The sequence below is a fragment of the Notolabrus celidotus genome, chromosome 14 (assembly GCF_009762535.1).
Source record: "Notolabrus celidotus isolate fNotCel1 chromosome 14, fNotCel1.pri, whole genome shotgun sequence".
NCBI classification, from domain to species: Eukaryota; Metazoa; Chordata; class Actinopteri; order Labriformes; family Labridae; genus Notolabrus; species Notolabrus celidotus.
The window spans coordinates 17,852,428-17,873,538 of record NC_048285.1 but is presented as its reverse complement, the minus strand read 5'-3'; the positions used below and the strand labels follow the sequence as shown (position 1 = coordinate 17,873,538).

The 21,111-nt window shown below is 42.4% G+C and overlaps 1 protein-coding gene across 1 annotated transcript in view; it reads right to left on the bottom strand.

Annotated features, from left to right (window-relative positions):
• Positions 1-21,111, bottom strand: part of grik4 (glutamate receptor, ionotropic, kainate 4) — a 269,756-nt gene that overhangs the window by 6,294 nt on the left and 242,351 nt on the right. Inside the window, 10 exon segments of the mRNA XM_034701916.1 lie at positions 875-993; positions 1,138-1,154; positions 1,156-1,264; positions 2,159-2,384; positions 3,095-3,260; positions 3,389-3,505; positions 3,647-3,820; positions 5,059-5,168; positions 13,233-13,346; positions 16,195-16,398. Of these exon segments, the coding sequence (XP_034557807.1) occupies positions 875-993; positions 1,138-1,154; positions 1,156-1,264; positions 2,159-2,384; positions 3,095-3,260; positions 3,389-3,505; positions 3,647-3,820; positions 5,059-5,168; positions 13,233-13,346; positions 16,195-16,398 (1,356 nt within the window).

Genomic DNA, 21,111 nt, shown 5'->3' with positions numbered 1-21,111 from the left:
CAAACAAATCAATTCCTGGAAATTTGAATTGGTCTAAATCTAAATTGGTCTGATAAAAATGCCTCTTTGAACAGAAGGAGTCTTTTTGATTTAGTCTGTTAAAAACAGCTTTATTAAATAAGCAGGAGTTCTGTCAAAGGGCTGGACACACTCCTCATGTTGCTTTTTTGTCCACACTGCACAGGTACACTGAAATATAAACCCAGTATATATAACTTTAATATATTTAGCTTTAACAATTTTAAGGATTATAATAATCACACACTACACTGTGCACAAGCGATGATACTTATTTTCTCTGTCTATTTAAAGAATAATTCTGTCCACTAAATCCCACATCTGGTTATGCTGATGGTTCGAGTCTTTGACTGTCTATCCCTCACCAGTGATGTGTTGAAGAACTACGACTTTGAGTTGTAGATGGCACAAGATGGCAGACATCTTTTCAGTGAAGATTAAAATAAGGCTAAGATAAAACAAGCAGATTTATCCTCATGAGTAAACTCACAGTGGCAGCACCGCTTTGTAATCTCTTTACTATCCATAAACCTGGCTACATTCAATATTCTCCAGTATGCACCATATTTTATTTGATAAGTAAACGCATGATAATTTCACTGCTACAAATAGGAAATAAAAAAGAACGTGTGTTAACTCTTAGTGAGGTATGAGTGAGGTATATCTTTGGTTTGTGCTGTTAATATCTTATAGGCTGGATGAAGAGTGTCACATTTAACCCAGAGGAGTAAAAAAATGCCTGTTCCATATTCTGTCAAAACTGGAAGCTGGAGAGCCTCACAGCTCCCCGAGGGTGAGGGTGCCAGGGAGTGGAGAGGGAGACAAAGCAGATGCAGGTTAGATAGCCCTCTCTCACCTCATTTCCTGGTGCCTGCCTTAACATCCAGACAACCTCCAGCACTGCCATGAAGATGGCCACCAGCAGGCCGCACACCAGCACCACGAAGATACCCCCGATGTTCTCCATGCCCAGACCTGGAGACGACAGGACATGGTGGGAAGGAGGTAGGAACAAGAGGGAAGAAGATGACAGATGAGGGGATTTGTGTAAGTGTTGTTCCAAACACAAGCTGAAGTGGAGCAGAGGAACAAGCAGATGAGGATTAACCGGAGACAAACCTTTGGCACGGTGGTCCTTCTTTTGGACACTTGCCACCATCCCACCACTTTCTCTTGAGGATCTCCAAACGATTGTCCTCCTGCATTTTGAGGATGGCTAGATCAAATTCATCACGGTACACTGACCCTGCAGGAAAAAGACACAGAAATTTCGAGAGGTTTGGTAAACAAGTAGGTAGAGGAAAGAATTACACTAACATAACTTAAAACTTCAATTAAAATGTGTTTGTTTCCAGTGCAAACTCACTCATCTTGTAAATTCAAACACCATTTTCCTGACCTTTTCATCTTATATACTGTAAATGTGTATTCATGTTAAAAAAACTTCCCACAGAAAGATTAGGAAAGACGTCTCAGTATACGATTAAAGGGTTTACAATGGTTTTGCTATGTTCTAGAGGTCACATCACAGTAAGCGGTATAGAATATCATCCGCTGAGCGACAGGTTTATCTATCCTTAAAACATCAAAGGAATTTAAATTAATCTTGTTTACTTTAAGGTGTGTTTTCCCCCACAACTCAACCTGAGATCAAAGTGCAAATAAACCCTGTGTTTAAACTCTTAGAGCAGAGGAGCAGTTGAACGGTGAAAGGAACAATATTTCATATTCTCTTTCTCTTCCCTTCACAGCGGGGTAACAGCTGCTCTTTTAAAGTCTAGTAGTATTTTTTTTTAGGTTTCTCACTTTTTGCATCACTTTCTCCCCTGATAGCAGCTAATGGTTTGGCTTTTTTGAGGCATTACTTTTCTATGTAGCTCACCAATGTGGCGTTTATGTTGTATCCCCTAACTAAAACCCTTGCTCTTCAATCCCACCTCTGTAGATTTAGTATGAATTATGCAGTGTATTTAAGCAAAACCGTCAGCTTTTATCCTCTGCTGCTTTTATTTCACTCTGAACTTCAGTTGCCCTTAACATCTTCATTAGAGTAAAAGCTTCAAAAATTAAGATTGAAAAAAAGTTTAACCATTCCCCTGTTTTAGTTCTTCTCTCACACACCCTGTCACTGTCCACTCACCAAGTGGCATGCCGATGCCGTAGCCCTTTGTGTCCAGCAGTCCTCCGATCTGTGTCAGGTTACAGTTCCTTTGGCGGTAGTACTCGTTCATGGTGCTCTCTAACAGGTAGGCATAGTTGGAGTTGAGGACACGGGCGATTCCTTCCTCAGTGCTCTTCACAAACACACTGGGCTGTTTAGAGTGCATGAAATTCCACATTCGCTGGTAGGTCTGGTAGCGAGAGTTCTGCAGGGACACAATCAACGGTCAAATTCAGATGTGGGAGACAGTAAACAACAACCTATCAGTCACTTATACATATATTATCAGTTTTGGCAGAAGTGGAGATTGTTTTTTATTTGTTTTTCTTTTTCATTTCCTCCTCTGATAGATTTAGTCAAACCCTCCTGTAACACACCAGATGTTGTGTAGCAGTTCAAATGTGGATGACTTTCACTAGGATGTGCATGACATCAGTTAATCCCTGCATGTCCTCTACTTTCTCTTGGCATGTCTTCCCTGGGATACTCAAGGTCTAGTGGATGTGGACACGTAATGAAAGGCAAGGATAATGTCTTGTTCTCCTTCACTCCATACCATCCTTCACTGTCTTTCCTCTAACACTATCTGTTTGTCTCTCTCTCTCCCTCTCTCCAATGGGACAAATCTTCAGGGCAAAATAGTGGAGAGCTTGTGTCTCTCTTAAGGCCATGGACAGTGCCACATTTCCCCAAGGAGAGGGATATTGAATGGTTGTGTCAGGGAACAGACAGGAAACAGATAAAACCTGTGGTTAGATGAGGAAGACAAGAAGGACAGGAAGGTGATGAGGAGGATAACACAGCTGATGGCTCATTGATCACTGCAGGTGAGCTGAGGTGTGTATATGTGAGGCTGTGTGGCTGTTTAAAAGCATAAACAATCGATCATATGCAATTATGTGCTTAACTCCTGACCTGAAAGAAGGTCATCGTGGATCCTCCGTGCATGGTGCCGTACTCTATCGCCGTCTGGTCTGCCAGGTCATCTACGGACTCTATTGGCACCTCCATCCTCTGCACTGTGAGGAATGCAGCCAGGTTGGCGGTGTAGGAAGAGATGATGATTAATGTGAAGGCCCACCTGTGGGGGAAAGGCAGGGGACAAGAACATATGTATTCACCTATAAAAGTATGTAAATGTGCAGGTCAGTGTATGAAGATGGATCGTCTGGGTAAAATGTAGGAGGTGAAAAAAATAAAGCTGCACACCTGAGAAAAGAAGACACTGCAGGATTTTCAGAGGATGACAGGGTGGATGGATGAACGTAGCGGTGAGTACAGATGAAGGTGACAATGTTCAGTTTGGATGAAAGGGATAAGTTTTTGCTGCAATGGCACACATACACACAAATATGCATGCAAGATACTTGTTACTATTTCACCCAGACAGAGTTGATACCTGTGTTGATTTACATTGAAAACATGTCAATGCAGTCATGCGTGTATGTCTCTGTAAAGAATACACACCATACTCCGCTGACACATCTTGTGGACAGGGCTCGTGGAGCAATGGTGGATCCTTGCTGCATGAAGCCTCCAACAGGAAACCAGAAACTGTTCCCCAGCGAGTACTGGTTGATCAGCAGGTTACATCGACCCTTTAGACAGGGGTGGGGGTTGTACCACTCGTAGGGAGTCAATCTGAGGAGAATGAGACAAGAGAGATAGACAACAGATTGGATCACTGGAGAGGTACAGCCAATATAAATAAGAATGAAAGTTGGATTAGGTATTCTGATGAGAGGAAAACTCAAGAGACGGAGCAGAAAGAGATGGAGGAAGAAAGAGGGAGACAGATAAGGAGCCAAACAACTCAAATGTTCGACTGAGCACAAAGTCACCTCGGCTCTCCAGAGAGCGAACCAACCTGCTTTTCATTCCCCCCTGTGCTGCCTACTTAAACATAGGGAAGAAAGAAATGTAATTTTATGTTCAGACAGGGCTGCATGAGGCTCAAGTTATGTGACAACTCTGTTACGTACGCGTGCCGTCTGTCTCTGTGTTTAAATAAAGGTGCAGTTTTCTTACGATCAACCTTATTCTACAAAAAACAAAGAAAAAAGTAAGACATTAAGGATTTAAAGGAAAAAGAACTTTAAGGATAACTTCACAGTTTTAAGTCTGTCTTAATGAAATCCTCACATGCCCAATTTAATCATGAAGAGTTTCCTGTTTCCCCTAATGTTAATGAAGGTACAGCAACATATATTACAAAGACAGTGCTCTAGTCGATAGCTGCTATTTGTCCAATTCTGACCACTGAAGCATAAGATTACCTTCTCTGGATAAACCTTCTTATGTGACCCGGACAGGGGATCTATTCACAGCAACTGTGCAACAGCTGTGATTACACCTTTAATTTACAATAAGCTTGTGTGGATTCAATTGTCCATAACGCACTTTAGCATTAACCATTAATGCATACTATCCACAGAAAGGCCATGGTCATATCCACACTATCTTTTATAAAGGAACTGAAGTATGCAACCTCTGGAACTCTCTGGAGTGTGATAATTATTTTACAGGGTGTTGCATGAGACTAAAATTTGCATCTATGATAATGTTTCATCATAATATAATCTTTCAGTTGTATAAGCAATAGCAGCATGCAGCGGCAGTTGTGTCAGTTCCCTTTCTGACCAGCAGGTGTCAGTATAATGCTGAGGACACACAACGAGGAGGGGACTCACTCTCTCCTTGATGTTGAAGATCAACTGAAGGAAAGCAAGAGAACAGACACCTGTTCCCTCCTCTGCATAACCCCCAAATAAACCTGTTTGTGTTCTTACTCTCTGTACTCTAACCCTTTGTGTGTCTCTCAATGTTTTCCCCTCTTCCTCTTATCTGCACAGAGTGTGTTTTCTGGTTGAGCTCTTTACCTGGCCACCAGAAAGAGGACACAGCTGACGGCTAAGTAGGCTAGAAGCATGAAGAGCCAGACACCCGGAGAGAAGGGATCCAGGAAGGAGAAGTAGCCTGGTCTTCGTCCCTGTAACACACAAAGTCAAACACACAGTGCAGGGTTAAAATCATTAAGGCCTTCAAAGATCATGTTACACTTTGATTCAGTGTTCAAATCACACGAGCCAACACAGCATGAGCCTATGTTGGATGAGTAGTTGAGAGGTTAAATGCTTGCTTGTAAAGGTGAAGATGATCTAATTAGCATACTATAAAATCATTGCAAGTCTCTAACGCCACCTCTATACACTGAGTGCTGCTGTTAATTAAAAGAAATGGTGCTGGGATTCACTGGTGATGATTTTGCCCTGGGCCCAATTTAGTCCTTGTTAAACAACATTTAATTCTGCCTGTGTAATTTGGAAACAATGAAAAAGGTGACTGGGACTGTAAATAAAGGGATTCAATGTGATAAGCATAGATTTTTCTGTCCTAAACTGATAACACAATAATTATATGAATCTCATTTGCGTGTAAACATTCAGATCAACATTGTATGGAAGCACAAATTCAGTCTCGCATGAACTGTCAACAGAGCGGCACAGAGCTTGGTATTGATACAACATCACAGATAAGAGGTTTGATTTCCGGGATTCTGGCACCGAAGAAAAATAAACCGAAAGAACTGTCTCATTCCAAAGTACTCCCTGTTAGTTCAAACATCACATGCTTTTCCATAAAGTTACATAACATTACGATATTATATGAAGTATTTGCTTTGAACTATAAAACAAAATTAAGGTCAAATTCTTCACAGTGACAAAGACAATGTTTTTTCACTCCAGGGAAGGTTGCAAGCAGCTGGGAGAGAAAAGTCCAATCATCAACTAAACCATTACAGCTACATTAAACAGAAATTCATTTCTGTGACCTACAATTGACTTCCTGTATGACTCTGAGCGCACAGCGAGCATCCTTGCTTGGGGAAAAAAAATGAAAAAGATTAATAGCTTTGGCTTGGATAGAAATGCTAGCAGTGCTGAAGCAGCTATGGGCTCCTCTGTGTTGGTTTGGATTGGTGACCAGTGGTAGAGGAGATAAAGTGGCTGAAATTGGGTTGGCAGCCAGTAGACCAATGGGAATATTGGGGGCTAAATCCTAATGTTTCATTATCCAGCACCAACAGCTATTGTCCTCCAAATGAAACCAATTACTGGTGAACCAGTGCCAGCTATCAGAGCCATTGTGTGTGTGTGCTTATTTATGTGTGTTTGGGTATGAGCATATTTTTTGTGCATGTTCAGCATGTAGCTCTGAACATCAGCATGGGAACAGCACACAGATGCACGTCCACCATCTGTTAATGACTATGGAATGGAGGTGGCTGTCAGGGCCAGTGAGACAGTTAAATATTGAAGGTGATCAAACAGCCAACTGTCTAAGTGTTGTTCTCAGAGAGAGAATCACTCAGTCGTGTAGAAATTCCTTATCTCCTGTTCCTGTGTTGACAAGTAGCTCTGTGAAGCCCCCTCCCCTCCCCAACAAGCCCAAATTACTTTAATGAAAAAATTCTCAATCAGGTACTCCTTTGGGACGTCATGCAGACCAGAACACTGCGGCAATACATCTCCGAGGCCCTCCAAAATTTAATTTGCAGCAAGAGGGTGAAATTATATTGGTAGGCATTTGTTATGATAAACGAACCCCCGTTTAGACTTGCAGAGAGATGAAAATTCATTAATGCTTCTGTAATCACTTGCATATTAGCCTCACTGAGTAAAATAGGAGTGGTGCAGAAAGCAGCAGAGGAGGAGTGAGGTTCAGTGTAAGATTTAAATCAGCCTTGCCGGTCTTAATGTCCGTCTATCCACGGAGTCTAGTGCTTGATGGTGATGATAGCTGTCTGAGAATAGAACAGTGGACTTGTAGAATACACAATGGCCATCAAAGGGGTAGACTGGTATTGCATATTTAGCATCTCTGCCAAACTGCCTGTTGTTGCCAGCAGCATTATCAGGGTTACAGATGTATATGCTGACTTAAGTCCCCATGTTTGCTGGTCCAGCTTGGTGCATGCTGAACCAGCGTTTTGTTAACTGCCTGCCCCGTGTGACCGAATCCTAAGCTCCCACCAAGGTGCTATTATTAAGATGAAGGGAGCTTTGGAGACATGGGGCTCCCATGCTAACAGATGTTGGAGGAGTGGAGGTGCAGAAGAGAGGATCAGAAATAGAGATAGAGAGAAAAGGTAGGAAGAGAGAGAGATCACAAGACATCAGGAAAACAGTGGGAGCAGTGCGCTGCAGAGAACTCCTGACTCTGTTGCTGTAATATGTGTGCTTTAACACTCAGACATAAAGTTCTGTTTTCAGGAGTTGCAGGGGAAATTATCCGTGGTGAGGCTGCGAGAAACGCACTAATGAGCACACAGAGAGTCAGATAGCCTGAAAGGGAACTGCAGAAAATTTATTCAAAATCTGTGTACACATTTCCAAAATGTGTCAGGATGTTTTCTCTGGAAACATTTCACTTTTACAAACACTTTGGGTCATGTTAGTTGAGTCACAGAAAAAAACAAAAAAACAATGAAATGATTGTTAATGATCCTCTTATGACAACAATTTTGCTAACTAAGATGCTTGCTATTCTGTTACATTATAAATCCACTTAATCAACACTGTAACACCAACAATGAATTTAACCGATCAGTGCAACATCAGAAAGGTTGCCTCTGACTTTGCGGTTCCTTTTAGCTCTGCAAAAAAAAATATCTAAGATTTCTAACTGATTGTTCTTACTGGTTTTCTACCATTAGTGCTGTGATAACTCTCATTTTCACTCATTCTGTTTGGGCCTCCACTATACACAACCTGTTTGACACAAAACAGCAGATAACAAAGTGAGCTACTTGCTGTCAAACGCAGAGGAACATTAAGCAGATGAAGAGCCAGTTATGTTCCTCAGTGAAACCTGGCTAAAAGGAGCACCTACACTGGAACACTGGGACTAACACTTGTTAGCTACCAGGAATAACATTTCTCTCCTCCTGTTCAAATAATGTAAGCAACTTTTATCCACATTATCCATAATAGCTTCATAGAGGTGTTAATGTGCCGGTGTTGTGTTTACAGCTTGTTGTACAGCCAAAAACCTGCTAAAGTAACTTTGTTTACCACAGCTTTTCGTTTTAGAACAGAAAGTGCTTCACTGAATCCTTTTATGAGCAGAAGTGGCCCACAGGACGGGCACACCGACTTCTTATGCTTTGATGTTAGCGAATTATGAGACAGTGCATCTGTCCTTCACTGGTGTTACATCTGATTCATTTCTGCAGATGAGGGCTCAGTGCCACCGATTTCAACACAGGTATAAATAAATTCTGTACCCAAATGCTGAGTGTTCTTTCCTAATTAAAAATTTGACAGTCCTAAATTGACTTGAGAGAGCAAATGAAGCCGCCACAAATCCACAAATTCAGTTCATCCATATAAGATTATTGTTTGAACAGTAAGCTCACAAAGGTGGTCTACTCTCTCCTCATTTCTCAGTCCGTGTGTGTGTGTGTGAGACAGGCTGACGTTAGCTGTGTGTGTTTATGTTTCTAAGCTTGTCAGCAGCTGTCTATGCTGTCAGTCATCTGCAGTAGGGCACATACAGTATACGTGCTGTGGCAAGCCAGTGCACAGAGAGCACCAGTGTAGAATACAAAGGGAGCAGGTGGATTGACAAAACATGAGCAAGCATCGCTAATCTGGGGATTACTGTTTCATGTGAGATACAATACGATATGATACAATATAGTACAAAACTGAATGATCTTATACAATATGATGGAATATAAACAAACCTATATGATACAATACAGCGTGGTAAGATAACATATGGTACGTTACAATACTATATGATGTGGTATGATATGATTCTAGTATGATACAATATATTTTACACAAAAAACGACTTCAAAAAATGTCTTTTGAACAGTTGAGTGTACATTGAGGTAGATGGTAACACCTCATACCCTGAGAATGTGAACTCTCTGACAGTACTCTTGATGTTTGTCTGACAGACTGCTCACATATTGAGTTGGTGTCAGTCTGTACCTGATGAACAAGCTTAAATTTTAACTGAGCACAGAGATTGCTTTACCATGCTGACATCTCCTACCTATGGATGCTTCCCAGAGCAGCCTGGTAAAATAAAAACATAATCCTTGGTCCACTTCATTAACCTTGACTCTACATATAAAGTAGTCCCTGCTGTAAACCAGAGAACACAAATATCACTGTGGACTTTGCAGCTAAACATGTTATGGGAGTGACAGCTAACCTGGTGGATTTTTTTCATCATGAATGAACACTGGCATTTGATCTCCCACAGAACTAGGGTCAAGCATATTCCTGTTCATTTTCTCACATTAAAATGAGGCTGTTGGCATCACATGTAGGACAAAGAATAGGGACACAAGACTTGAAAAATAAACCAGGCTGCCTTCTAGCCTGAGTTAGATATTAAGTGTAAACATGCTGCTATAAACAGATTTCACACTAGAATAAGAACCAAATGTGTGTACATGACTATACATTACAACTTCAGGTCGCCCTGATGTGCTACACATGAACATTTGCTACCCCGTTGAAATTATTTTCATTAGAGGCAGGGGAATCATAGTACAGATGTTTATAGTCATGTTAAGATGTTAAGAGGACATACTGCAAATCACAAAGTGCAGCAGAATGCAGGCACAGGGCAAAACAGCTTTATGACATATTTTTATGGATGCATCCTAACAGTTGGAAAAGCAAGGAGATGTTGCCTTTAATAGGAATGTTAATGTCCCTTTTTCTTTCTAGTGTGCAAATGAAGATCCGATACATTTTACCTTGGGCTGCCCTTGTTTGTGCTTAACTTCCTGCTGTATCTCCTTCATTCAATCTCTGTCTCTCTCTCTCTCTCCGGAGATTTCCACTCCAGGGTGACTGAAGGAGCTGGTAAGGTTATCCAGTCAAGGATTTTACCTAGTCATCCTGCCTCTTGGTATTCATACCACAGATATGCCCCCTGAGGCTGCCTGCCTGCATACAGAATAACCCAAGGAGACTTTTCATTGTCACTTCAGCTCTCACTGTTCTGCTCACTTCTCTGCTCTCATTTATCCATTGCCTCTCCACCCCTCCCACTTCTTCATCCACCTATATTTTGCTCATTCCCTTTTATGTCATCTTTCTTCCTCTCCCTCCCAGTGTCATCCCACCTTCTGTCTGCTTTCCCGGCTCTTTGATAGTGTTTGCATTTCTAAGTGTGTCAGAGACGACGCTGTCAGCTGTTGCAGTTGTTGAGATAGCCGCAGGGGCAATCTGAGGAGAGCAGTTGATTTGGCACAGGTCACAGGGTCACATTCACAACAACATCCTGCCGCCTCCTGGGCTCGACAGGTTCTCGGTTGTGTGTTTTGTACATGCTATTTTGTGTGTGTGTGTGTGTCTGGGCTACATGTGTTTGTAACAGTGTAATTTTGTCAGAGGTTGTGTGTGGCCAGAAAGTCAATAAAGCTCCGTATGTTTCGCTCTACCCTGGGGGAAGCTGCTGAAGCTAACACAGCTTCCACACAGCCCTAATTAACTCCTACGTCTAATTAAGACCCGCTCGCTCTTTCTCTTATGCAAACACATACACTCACTCTTTCGCACAGCTCCCAAATGATGGAAATGTTCAAATGATGGAACTGGCACAGATATGAAGTACCTCAGAGTGTTGGGATCATGGGGTTGTAGCATATGGCCTTTTGTTATACAGATGATCAATACAATTGGGAGATGTTTTTATGAGACGCGCTTGACACTAGCTCTGGGTTATACATCTGAGTTCATAACTCTGGTAAGAACATATTGCACAGGCAGCTGAGGTGATCTTGTTGAATTGGGTGTGAAAGGAAATCAGATGTATTTATATGGCCTCTAAACACAGGCGCGTCTCATAGGACGCACCGAGAAGCATACAGTGCTACATGAATGTGCATGCAACAAATAAGTACGTATTCCCAACAGGCCACATAATAATCAAGCAAGACGGCTGGAGAACCGAGACAGGTTGAGCCCCTCTCTGCAGACAGGCTGCAGGCTGTCTGAGATTTGTTCCAATATTTTTCCTTTCAATGCGTGGCCGTGAAAATCATATGAGAGACTGAGTGAACAAGGCTACAGAGGTCCCTCCAGAGTGTTAAATCCCACGTCTAACTAAAGGCAAGGATACAAATCATATTGCAGGTAATTAAGTGTTTTATATGCGGCTCTTACGCAATGACTGTGACAGCTGACAGTTTCTGAGTAGAGAAACAAGTTAAGTTTTGGTTCAGTTTTGTTGCTTTGTTTATTGCAATATATTGTTCTTTTTATTTCGCTGCCTTTGCTCTGACTTGTGATTAAAAGTAGAGGTAATTTCAGGAAGCTGTTTAAGAAAACTTTGTAATACAAAAGACATTTTGCCAAAATAGATTGTTTTTACTTTATTGTAGTCATTAAAAAAAAAAAATACCATCCCCATTGACTGGTTCACAATGTGAATACTCTTCACAGCCTTAATAAATAGAAATTATTGGCATGAAAAAAAGATTGCACATTAAAAGAGAAAAGCAGTGTGTGGTGAGTGGAGAAATACAAGAAGGCACACAATACACACTGACAAAGAGGATAGCTGGTGATTAAATGGCCAATAGTCTGATGGTAATTAATACCCAACAGGCGCCTTTATTTTATTGCATTTGCCGTTCTTATTGATCAGACTGAATTTTTCATTTAAAGTTTGAAATAAGCAGCAAACCCCTATGTAGAAATCACTGTGTCTCAGATCAATAGTCAGTGGATTAGAACTAAACAAGTGCAGTCACAGAAATTCAAATATCGAATTTTAGAGCCACGCGGAGGGACTGCCGTGGGGCGGATCTGAGAAACTGCCAAGAGGCTATGGGAGTGTAACGAGAGCATGAGGAAATTATGGAAGGAGTGAGTGAGAGAGAAGGACGAGGGATATATCTCTCCCTCTCCTTCTTATCTTTCACTTTTCACTCTCTTTATCCTTTTCAAAACCACTGGACCCCGCAGCAGTGCTTTACCTTAATATCTGCTTTCTTCATATCGCTCTTATTTGACCTCTTATCTGAGAAATTGCTGTCAACTGGGTCAAGTCTGTGCTAATTTAGCTCTGCGACTCTGTGTGCCAGCCCTGAGGGACATCAGGTCTGTTTCACCTCCTTATGCTGCCACCTGCCTGCATGCCCCCCACTTCAGAGGTGATACGCGACCCAGCAGCCCATTTAACACTGCACCTGCTGTGGACATCGATTGATTCCCCCCAACAGTTGGCGCTCAATTGAATGCCTCACTGCTACACTTATTAGCACTGCCCGCCAAGTGAGGGAAGGTGAGAAGGAGGGCGGTTTACGAGGAGGGGAGACAGGACTAGAGGGGATGTGAGTAAACGCTCCTGTGGGATGCTACACTAATGTTAGCTAGCGCACGCGCCAAAACACCTCAGCGTGGACTGTGGCCAGAGTCATACAGGGCCTCACAGTGTCACCTTGGGTTTTGGTGGAGGACGGATGATTAATGGGCCACTGAGTCTGCAAACACTGGCTCATTTCCACCTGCACCGCTGTTGTATCACCGTTTCTTGCTTGGGCTTGCTCTCTGTAGAGTATGGAGGGCATAGCTTGTGTGACAACAAGATGGCCAAACCCATTCAGAGGGCAAGGCGAAAACAACTGTGAAACTGCTATGTTCATCAGGAAGCTCACACAGTTAAGCACGCCATCTGGTGCTGGCAGGGTGGGGGGCCGAAGCAATAGAAGGAGGAAATGGGCGAATACAGGAGAAGTGGACTCAAGGAAAAAAGTGGAAACTGCAGGGACAGCAGAGGGAGATGAAGAAGCAGCAAGAGTCTGAGACTTAGGGTTGGAGGAGGAGAAAAAAAGAGGCAAGAGGAGCTTTGAAAACACACGGATGCCGGAGGAGGAGAGCAGCTGAGAGGTGAAGGAGATGATGTGAGAGCTGTTCTTCTTCAGCCTTTAGAGAAAACTGACAACCCACTGTGATTTGTCCACAAGCTGAGAACCTGATCGATCTGTTAGAGAGTGTGTGAGCTGGTTGGAATAACTCACCAGGTGGACGCGGTACATGATGCTGATGCCTAGGGTCATGAAGGGCTTGGAGAAGTCGATGACCTTTTCCCGCTCTGCTGTGATGGTGAGGCCTGCTACTGCTAGGTCAGCTTTCTAAAACCCAGAAGATGAGAAAATTCACACAATGTAAACTCACCGTCAAAGATATACACTCAAATAAACAGTAAATATAGCTGTAAGGATGTAACATAAGTTTATGACATAGCAGATAATTGAGGCGCTTAGATGAGGATGACATAAGAAATGGGCTACTGGATACTAATTCTCTAATAATATCCTTTTGTATCCCATAGCTTCTTTGTTCGCCAATAGCACTATCTGTGGTGAGGATAATCCAGCACTGGCACTATGTGTGTGTATGTGGAGGGCACAACACAGCTCAGGGTAACTATTGTGGCTGGTCACGGGACTGCTGTCAAGACAAATCACTTGACAAAGCAGCACACAGACACGTAGAAATGGTCAGTATATGCTGAACACTGGATGGCTCCCTGCTAATAATACAGGCCAGTAAAGTGCAACTGCAAGGGATTTTTCATCTCCCTGAGGAGCAAAGAGTGAAAGCAGAAACGCATTGCTCTTTGTCCGCCGCAGGAGAACTAAGAGGATTGGAGAGACGGGGAGGAAAGGGAGGATGAGAGAGAGGAGAAAAGAGCTCTGCAGCAGCACTGCAGATGTCACTCACAACACACTACTCCAGGAAAGAGAAACAGGGAGAGGGGGCGTCTGACACACGTGAAAGAGCTCTTTCTCCTAAATCTGTTTTGACGTGATGTGAAAATTGAGGTTGTTTTCCATAATTATGTCAACCTTTAGAGCAGGTTCAAAACGCCACCAGAAGACATTCAGAGCGTCACCTAAAAGCCCTAACTCTGCTGTGTATGTGCTGCAATTAGCGCATTACGTTCAAAATTTCCACCTCTTTAACCTTGCCCTAGCCTACGCACCACACTGAAGTCAACTGTCTAATGTTGCCCCATCCTCTGCCTGCAGGCTTTGACCCTCTGTCATTTTTCGCCTTGTCTTTTTTTTTCTCCGTGCTGTTTGAAAGTGTGATGCCTGTTTTGAGTGCCGGAAGGAAGCCACGCGCCTGGATCAGCCATCGAGGCAATTTCAACAAAGAAAGTCACTGATCCTTTGAAAATGAACACACACGTTTGTCGAACAGCCACTGAAATATTTATGTTAGGATAGAATATTAATACTGATTACTGGATTTCTCTGCCTGCCTGCCGGCTGTTATGCCTTCTAGTATAACTGAGGAAAAAAGGCTTGTAATGTTGGCTGTTCAATATTGCATCATACTTGTTTCCACTTCTATTAAATCATAACATAATGTGCCTCTGTTCTCTAACTGTGGATTAGAAACAGGACACACTGTGCTGTACTTCCTGGCATGCCTCGATGTTAGTCAGGCTGTCTGACTCCAATCAAACTAATCACCCTCATACAGTGAAATAAAGTCAAGTTGGTGAACAGGGACACAGGTATCTGTTGTGCAGAGTCACCTCAGGGTGTCCTCCTTTGCTGCAAAGTGTATATGACTTTAAACCATTCTCTTTCCTTTGTTTATCCTTCACAATCTTTTTGCTCTGCCATCTTTCTTTCCCATTCCTGTCTAAGCTTTTAACCAAACAAGCCCAAGCTTTTCTGTCCACTGTGGAATATCCCTGCAGACGTCCCCCATCCCAAGCCATCCCATGGCAAATCCCTCTCGAGCACATCTTGACTTCTTGTCCTCCCCCCTGCCTCCCCACTCCACAGCCTAAGCTGCTGACAGAGCCACGTGTCGACTTCAACCACTGCACTTCTGAAGGTCAGCCTTCCACAGGCATCTTATAGGAGACGAGGACGGTGGCAGACTGTGACAATAACAAGAACAGGCACTCCTTGCTTTACATACTTAATGACTTTGCCCTCCATTAGCCAACGGAATTAAGACAGATCACCTCTTAAGATCTACTCAAGCCCCCTTGACTTCATTCTTCTTTTTCGCCTTCCTTGCCCCTGCTTTCATTCCCTCCCCTCAGCTCCCTTATACAGCCTTATCTGCTGTTAACCGCTACATACAGGAGAGACGAAAGAGTGTGAGACTTCTCTTAGGATTTATCAGAAACAACATTGACTGATTCAGGAGGAGAGTGTGCTAAGGTCAGTTCAGAAGGCATAAGGAAAAAAGCTAGCAGAGAATAAGCCACCAACTCACAACTCGGGACTGTTTTAGAAAACACCATGCTTCAGCTGAAAATGTCAACTGTCAAATGAAAAAAAAGTGCATGACATAGAGGAAAGTCACTAGCCTATGAGTCTATGAGAGTGCAGTGATACATCTATGTGTGTAAAGGCTACATAACTCCATGAAAATGAGTATTGAATGTAAAAATATGATAGTCATACTTTAACTCTGCCTGTCCCAGTGAAAGTTATTAACCATAGACCTTTCTCCATTGTCTCGTAGGTCCCTCTGAGCTGCCGTAGGCATCCTCCTGCTGCGGACGTTCTGGACTCCAGCTGACACGGACATGCTGGACTCCAGCGGCAACAGCTTCTACAACTCGTCTCATCACTATCACCTCTCTCTCTTACTCCCCTCTATCCCTCTTTCAAGACCCAACTCGGTCGAGGCAGATGGCTAGTCTAACATGAGTCTGGTTCTGCCTGAGGTTTCTGCCTGTTAAAAGGATGTTTAAAAGGAAGTTTTTCCTCGCCACTGTAACTAGCTAAATACTGCGATGTGCGATGCTCATGATGGATTAAGGTGGGATAAGACTGGGTCTTATCCTGTCTTTAAGTTGGGTCTCTGTTCATAATTTGACATAAAGTGGTCTAGACCTCCTATGTTTGTAAAAGCGTCTTGAGATAACGTTTGTTGTGATTTAGCGCTATACAAATAAAGGTTGATTGATTGATTGATCATAGTGCTTATTTGAAGACCACATACCCTCGAGATGAGCTCCCCAACCATGCCAGTCCAGGTTCCGTTGGCACCAGGAACGCCGTACACTCCGTCCCCCACCAGCCGGATGCGATACTTGAACTTGAGAATATCAGCCAGCTCCTTTAGCATGTCCACACAGAAGCCTTCGTAGCGGTCATTTCCCTCCAGTTCTTGGTGGTTCTGCCGCAGCATCACATAGGGATTCTCCTGGAAAACACACGTGATTTGCATTTAGTTTGACACTAACTGTCTAGGAATAACAGTGAAAGAATGCAAGATGTTACAAAGATATGATACAGACATACTCTATACTGTTCTTTTCTGAGTGAACACTTTGTACATCACAAGAAGCTCCTTGTGCGTCCAATTCAGCCTGCGTTATCATAACATGCCTTCTGTGGTTGTGATGAAGGGGCCTGACAAAAAACACTAGGTATAGGCAAAATGGGATATGTGTGATTCAGCCAAGTGAGGGCTTGGCTTTACCATGAGGCTAAATTTCAGGATATTAGGGACTGGACTGCTTCAATTTTGTAGGTTTTTAAAAACTGCTGTATATGTAATGGTGCTACTAAATAACTGGAGTTCATCTTTAATGTTTAATGTGATCGCTTTGCAGGAGCTAACTAAACATTTAACAGCAAGGGGAGAACAGTGCAAGCAGCCCATTTGTCCTTTGGAGGTCATAGTCCACATCGGTTTTACTGCTTTCAGTGAAAAGTGAGATTTGTGGATTTGAAACAGAGCCAGACACTAAAGCCAGGAGCAGACAGGTGCGTGCTAATCTGCTGCATCCCAGCAAAGACGGTGGATACAAAACAAAGGGAGTTTACCTCTCTCTCACACAAACAGTCGCACACCCAAACACACTTGTATTTACAACCTGTCTTTCAGAGAACCAACTCTCAGTTGGGCTGTCTGTTTATTTATGTCTGCTCTTGTCATCTAGTTGATGTAGTAGGAAGATTTAAAGAGCCCCAAAGTGATGTATTCTGGAGGCTCTCTTATTGTGCTATTCTTCAAATAATGCCACTGTCAAGCTTGGTGGGCTCAGGCTGCACTACATCAAAAAAAAAAGACAGCATTATGTAGCACTTTGCTGATACTCCATCTTGCACTCCAGCTAAAAGTAACTTACTCTGGCAACATATCATCAGATAAGAAATATAACTCAGAGCTCACTCTCCATCTTCTCTAATAAAAAAGGGAAATAAAGTGCTCTTTTATGTGTTGATGTGGATAGAAGTTTTAACGCTTGTTTTTCTTTGACAACACAAGAGATTTTACGCTAAAGCAAAAATAAAAAAATTATGAGCCCGGAGATGTTTGTTTAACCAGGAGAGTTTTGAAGAGAATGTCGACTACTTGTGTTAACATAAACGCCTACAGCGAGGAAGATTCACCCAAGAGTCATGTGCGTAAGCCATTCAAAGCCACTGTGACAGCTTTCAGGAGGGTAGAGCGTACACAGTGGTGTTGTTGTGCTGTATTTTTGAGAACAGAAATAGAAGTGAAATTGTTTTGTCATTGCAGCAGCTGGAAATACTTATTTTGTTTGAGCTGTTTGACTGCCGATTTATTTTTCCTCACAGTCAAAGCCACAAAAATAGTAGTTGCACAAAATTGGAAACATTTGAGAGCTCAGTGCACATCAGGTGGCGCGACTGTTACTTTGACTTGCCCTGTTGTCATAGCAACTGCTTGGTTTCACCTGTATCTGCGTGGGGACGGGGTTCAGATCACTTTGACACTGGATTGAGAGACTTTGCATCTCTCTCTCTCTGCATCAGTGGACAGTAGAGCCCGCAGCTCTCTGTTCTGCAGCGATAAGAGCGAATAAAACGACTACTGATCGACTCTCTCTGTCTGCGTCACTCTGCAGCTACAATGTGAATATGGATTTAATTTATCTAACCAGGCTCAAAACTCGATTAAACAGACATGCTGTGTCTGACAGAGAGAAGCAGATGCCAAATACTGCATCACAACTTACAGTAACCTGAGACTAGAGCTAAGAACTGGTCAAAAAGATCACAGCCACTCATGAACTGGAGCCATTTAAAGCTGCTGCCTATGTAACCAGGGCTTATTGTAGTTTATTTTAGTCTCTTGGTGATCCTTTGTTTTAAAAAAAATAATACAAATACACAAGTGAGCTGCAGTCTTGCTCTTAATGATATGTTTCCTCTACATGAGAATCATGCACACTATTTTTGTTTGATTGCATGTAAGGCGTCCTGCTGCTTTAAATACTCACTAGTACACCAAATCCCAAACCTTCCTCCAAGAAATTACATTTCTACAATAGTAATTTGTTTTTCTAATTAGGTTGTGCTGGAAACTGTAATTGGTGCCTCCATTATGTTCATAAGCAGCAATATCCAGAGTGAAGTAGGTGCCACATTGTGCTCAAACTACAAGCAGGTTGAAGGGAATAAGTGTGCTGGGATGGTTAGTGTACAAAGAGCATGACAGTAAACCTGTGGTGTCTGTTGAAGGTGTGAGTAAATCCTTAAATTATTCTAAGTTTTATTAAAGGTGACATATCACGCTTTTTTCATCAATATATATTGATCTAAGAGGTCCCCAAAACATGTCTTTAAAGTTTATGCTCAAAAAAACACTTTGAAATCAGATTTTGGCATGCCTGAAAAGCCCTCTTCTTCAGTCCTCCTCAGAACACTCTGTTTTCTCTCTGACCACGCCCCCTCAGGAAGTGGATGTGCCTCGGCTCTCCGGCACGTTGATCTAATGTTTACATGTTTGCTGAATATACACGGCTGCTCAGAGATCGCGTTACTTCAACCCTCTGAATCTGATCCAGAATCTGATCCTGACGGAGAGGCGCCTGTAGCAGGACCTTTCTGAAGGATTGGTCACAGATTTAGTGTTTCTTGTTGTTTTATTTATCAGTATGTCGATGTGTGTCTTGGTACACAGCTACGAACATGTAGCTATGTGGCTATGCTAACTAGCGCTAGCACTTATCCATGATAAATGAAAATCATCCACTAGATCTTCAAATCTGCAGACGTGGGGAGTAAAACCGACCTCTGCCAGAAAGGCAGCAGGACCTTTTCTGAAGGATTGGTCACAGATTCTGTGTTTCTTGTTGTTTTATTTGTCAGTATGTCGACGTGTGTCTTGCTACACATCTACAGCTACAACATGTAGCTATGTAGCTATGCTAACTAGCGCTAGCACTTATCCATGATAAATAAAAATCATCCACTAGATCTTCAAATCTGCAGACGTGGGGAGTAAAACCGACCTTTGTGTTTATTAATACAGCCTACAACTAGCATGCCTCCCTCCTAAGCTCCTTGTTAGCACACATTTGTGCAGGTAATGAAAAACGGAGGGGAGATTCAGTATTATTTTATACAGTCTATGGGCTGAACAAGCTCCGAGCTCTGACTCCGTGACAGACCGGATATTGTTGTTACGTAATAAAAACATAGAAGTCTGAAACAGCTCGTTTCAGCACACATTTACAGAAAGGTGGAGAAATCAGAACAGGGGCAGAATGGATTTTTTTCATTCTCGGGGGGTTTGTAGACATGCCAGGGAAACATATTTCAGGTAGAGAACCATTAAAAAGTCCATTTTGCATGATATGTCACCTTTAAGCAAAAGTTGATCTTTTACTGTAGGAGTTGTGATATCTAGGAGACAAGGATGAAAACAGCTGCTGCAGATTCAGTTTGCTCCTGTTTGTGCTGAAAACTACAGAAGCAAAGCCTTTGAGGTAAGGAGTTATCTTTCAGGAGAAACCAGAATATTTATTCCTAAACCACTGTTTTAGATTTGCATCTTCAGGGACGACAGCCGTGCTTAGAGTTGAGTTAGGAGAAAGCAGAAAATACTGGCAACAAAACTATAAACCATACACTGGTAGTCTATTCATTAACTCCCTAAAACAGCCACACGTCACCTTACTGGCATAACGTGGCATCTATACAAACTCATGTTTCAGCACGCTTGAGGCGTATTTAAATGCTAATTTCACAGCTCACAGCCTGCTGAGACTTTTCAAGCAGCAACTCGCAGCACAGCCGGACCAAGTCAGAAGCTTTTTATTTTGCTTCCAATTTCTGCAACATTTTTATTACAGAGAATGGCTTTTTATAGACATTTTATACATAACATGAGCCGGACTGCAGCACAGGGAAGAAATGAAGAGGCACACAAACACGCTAGTGTTACACCAAAGGCTCACAGAACCCACAGTCTAAATGGAGAAATTATCTTTGTGTGTAGCTTCCTGCTGATTACTGATTTATAACAACGGCTACCATCATTAGGATGTGACAACTTCGAATTTATGGCAAGAAAATACTTCTTTGTTTCTTGTATTCTCTCAGTCCCTCTGTTTTGACCCGGTTAAGTACAGGCTGATAAAATCAGACCTGGCTAAAGCACATCAATCATAGCAGTAAAAACCCAGCAGCGATCAATAACACAGGAGCTGTCTGACTGTTATCAAGAAGAAAAAAAAATCCTTTTCCCTCCTTTACTTCTGTTTTTTTTGTTTGTAATTTATCCTCAGTTGCAATTGGTCTCCTTCGCTGAGCTCCAGTTCATACTCATCTGAAAACTTCCACCAAACACTGACAAAAAAGATCAGTGACAGAACCACTTCCTCTTGAAGCCTTTGAGGAGATGAGAACAAAATCATAAGAAATAAATATATAAAAAGGTATGAAGAGGCTATACGGGAGTATGAAAGAGCTGTCTTCAATGAAGGCAAAATCTCAAGGAAATTCCATCTACCTTGTTTTGCACAGAGCAGCAAAACAGTACTAAAGCTATGAGTTTGAAGCAGAGTTTGAAGAAATGCAGACTCTTATTCCCAGGCCAGGAGGAGTCTGGTTGCAGACAGATAACTTTGGAAGAAGAAACACAAAATCTTATACATTC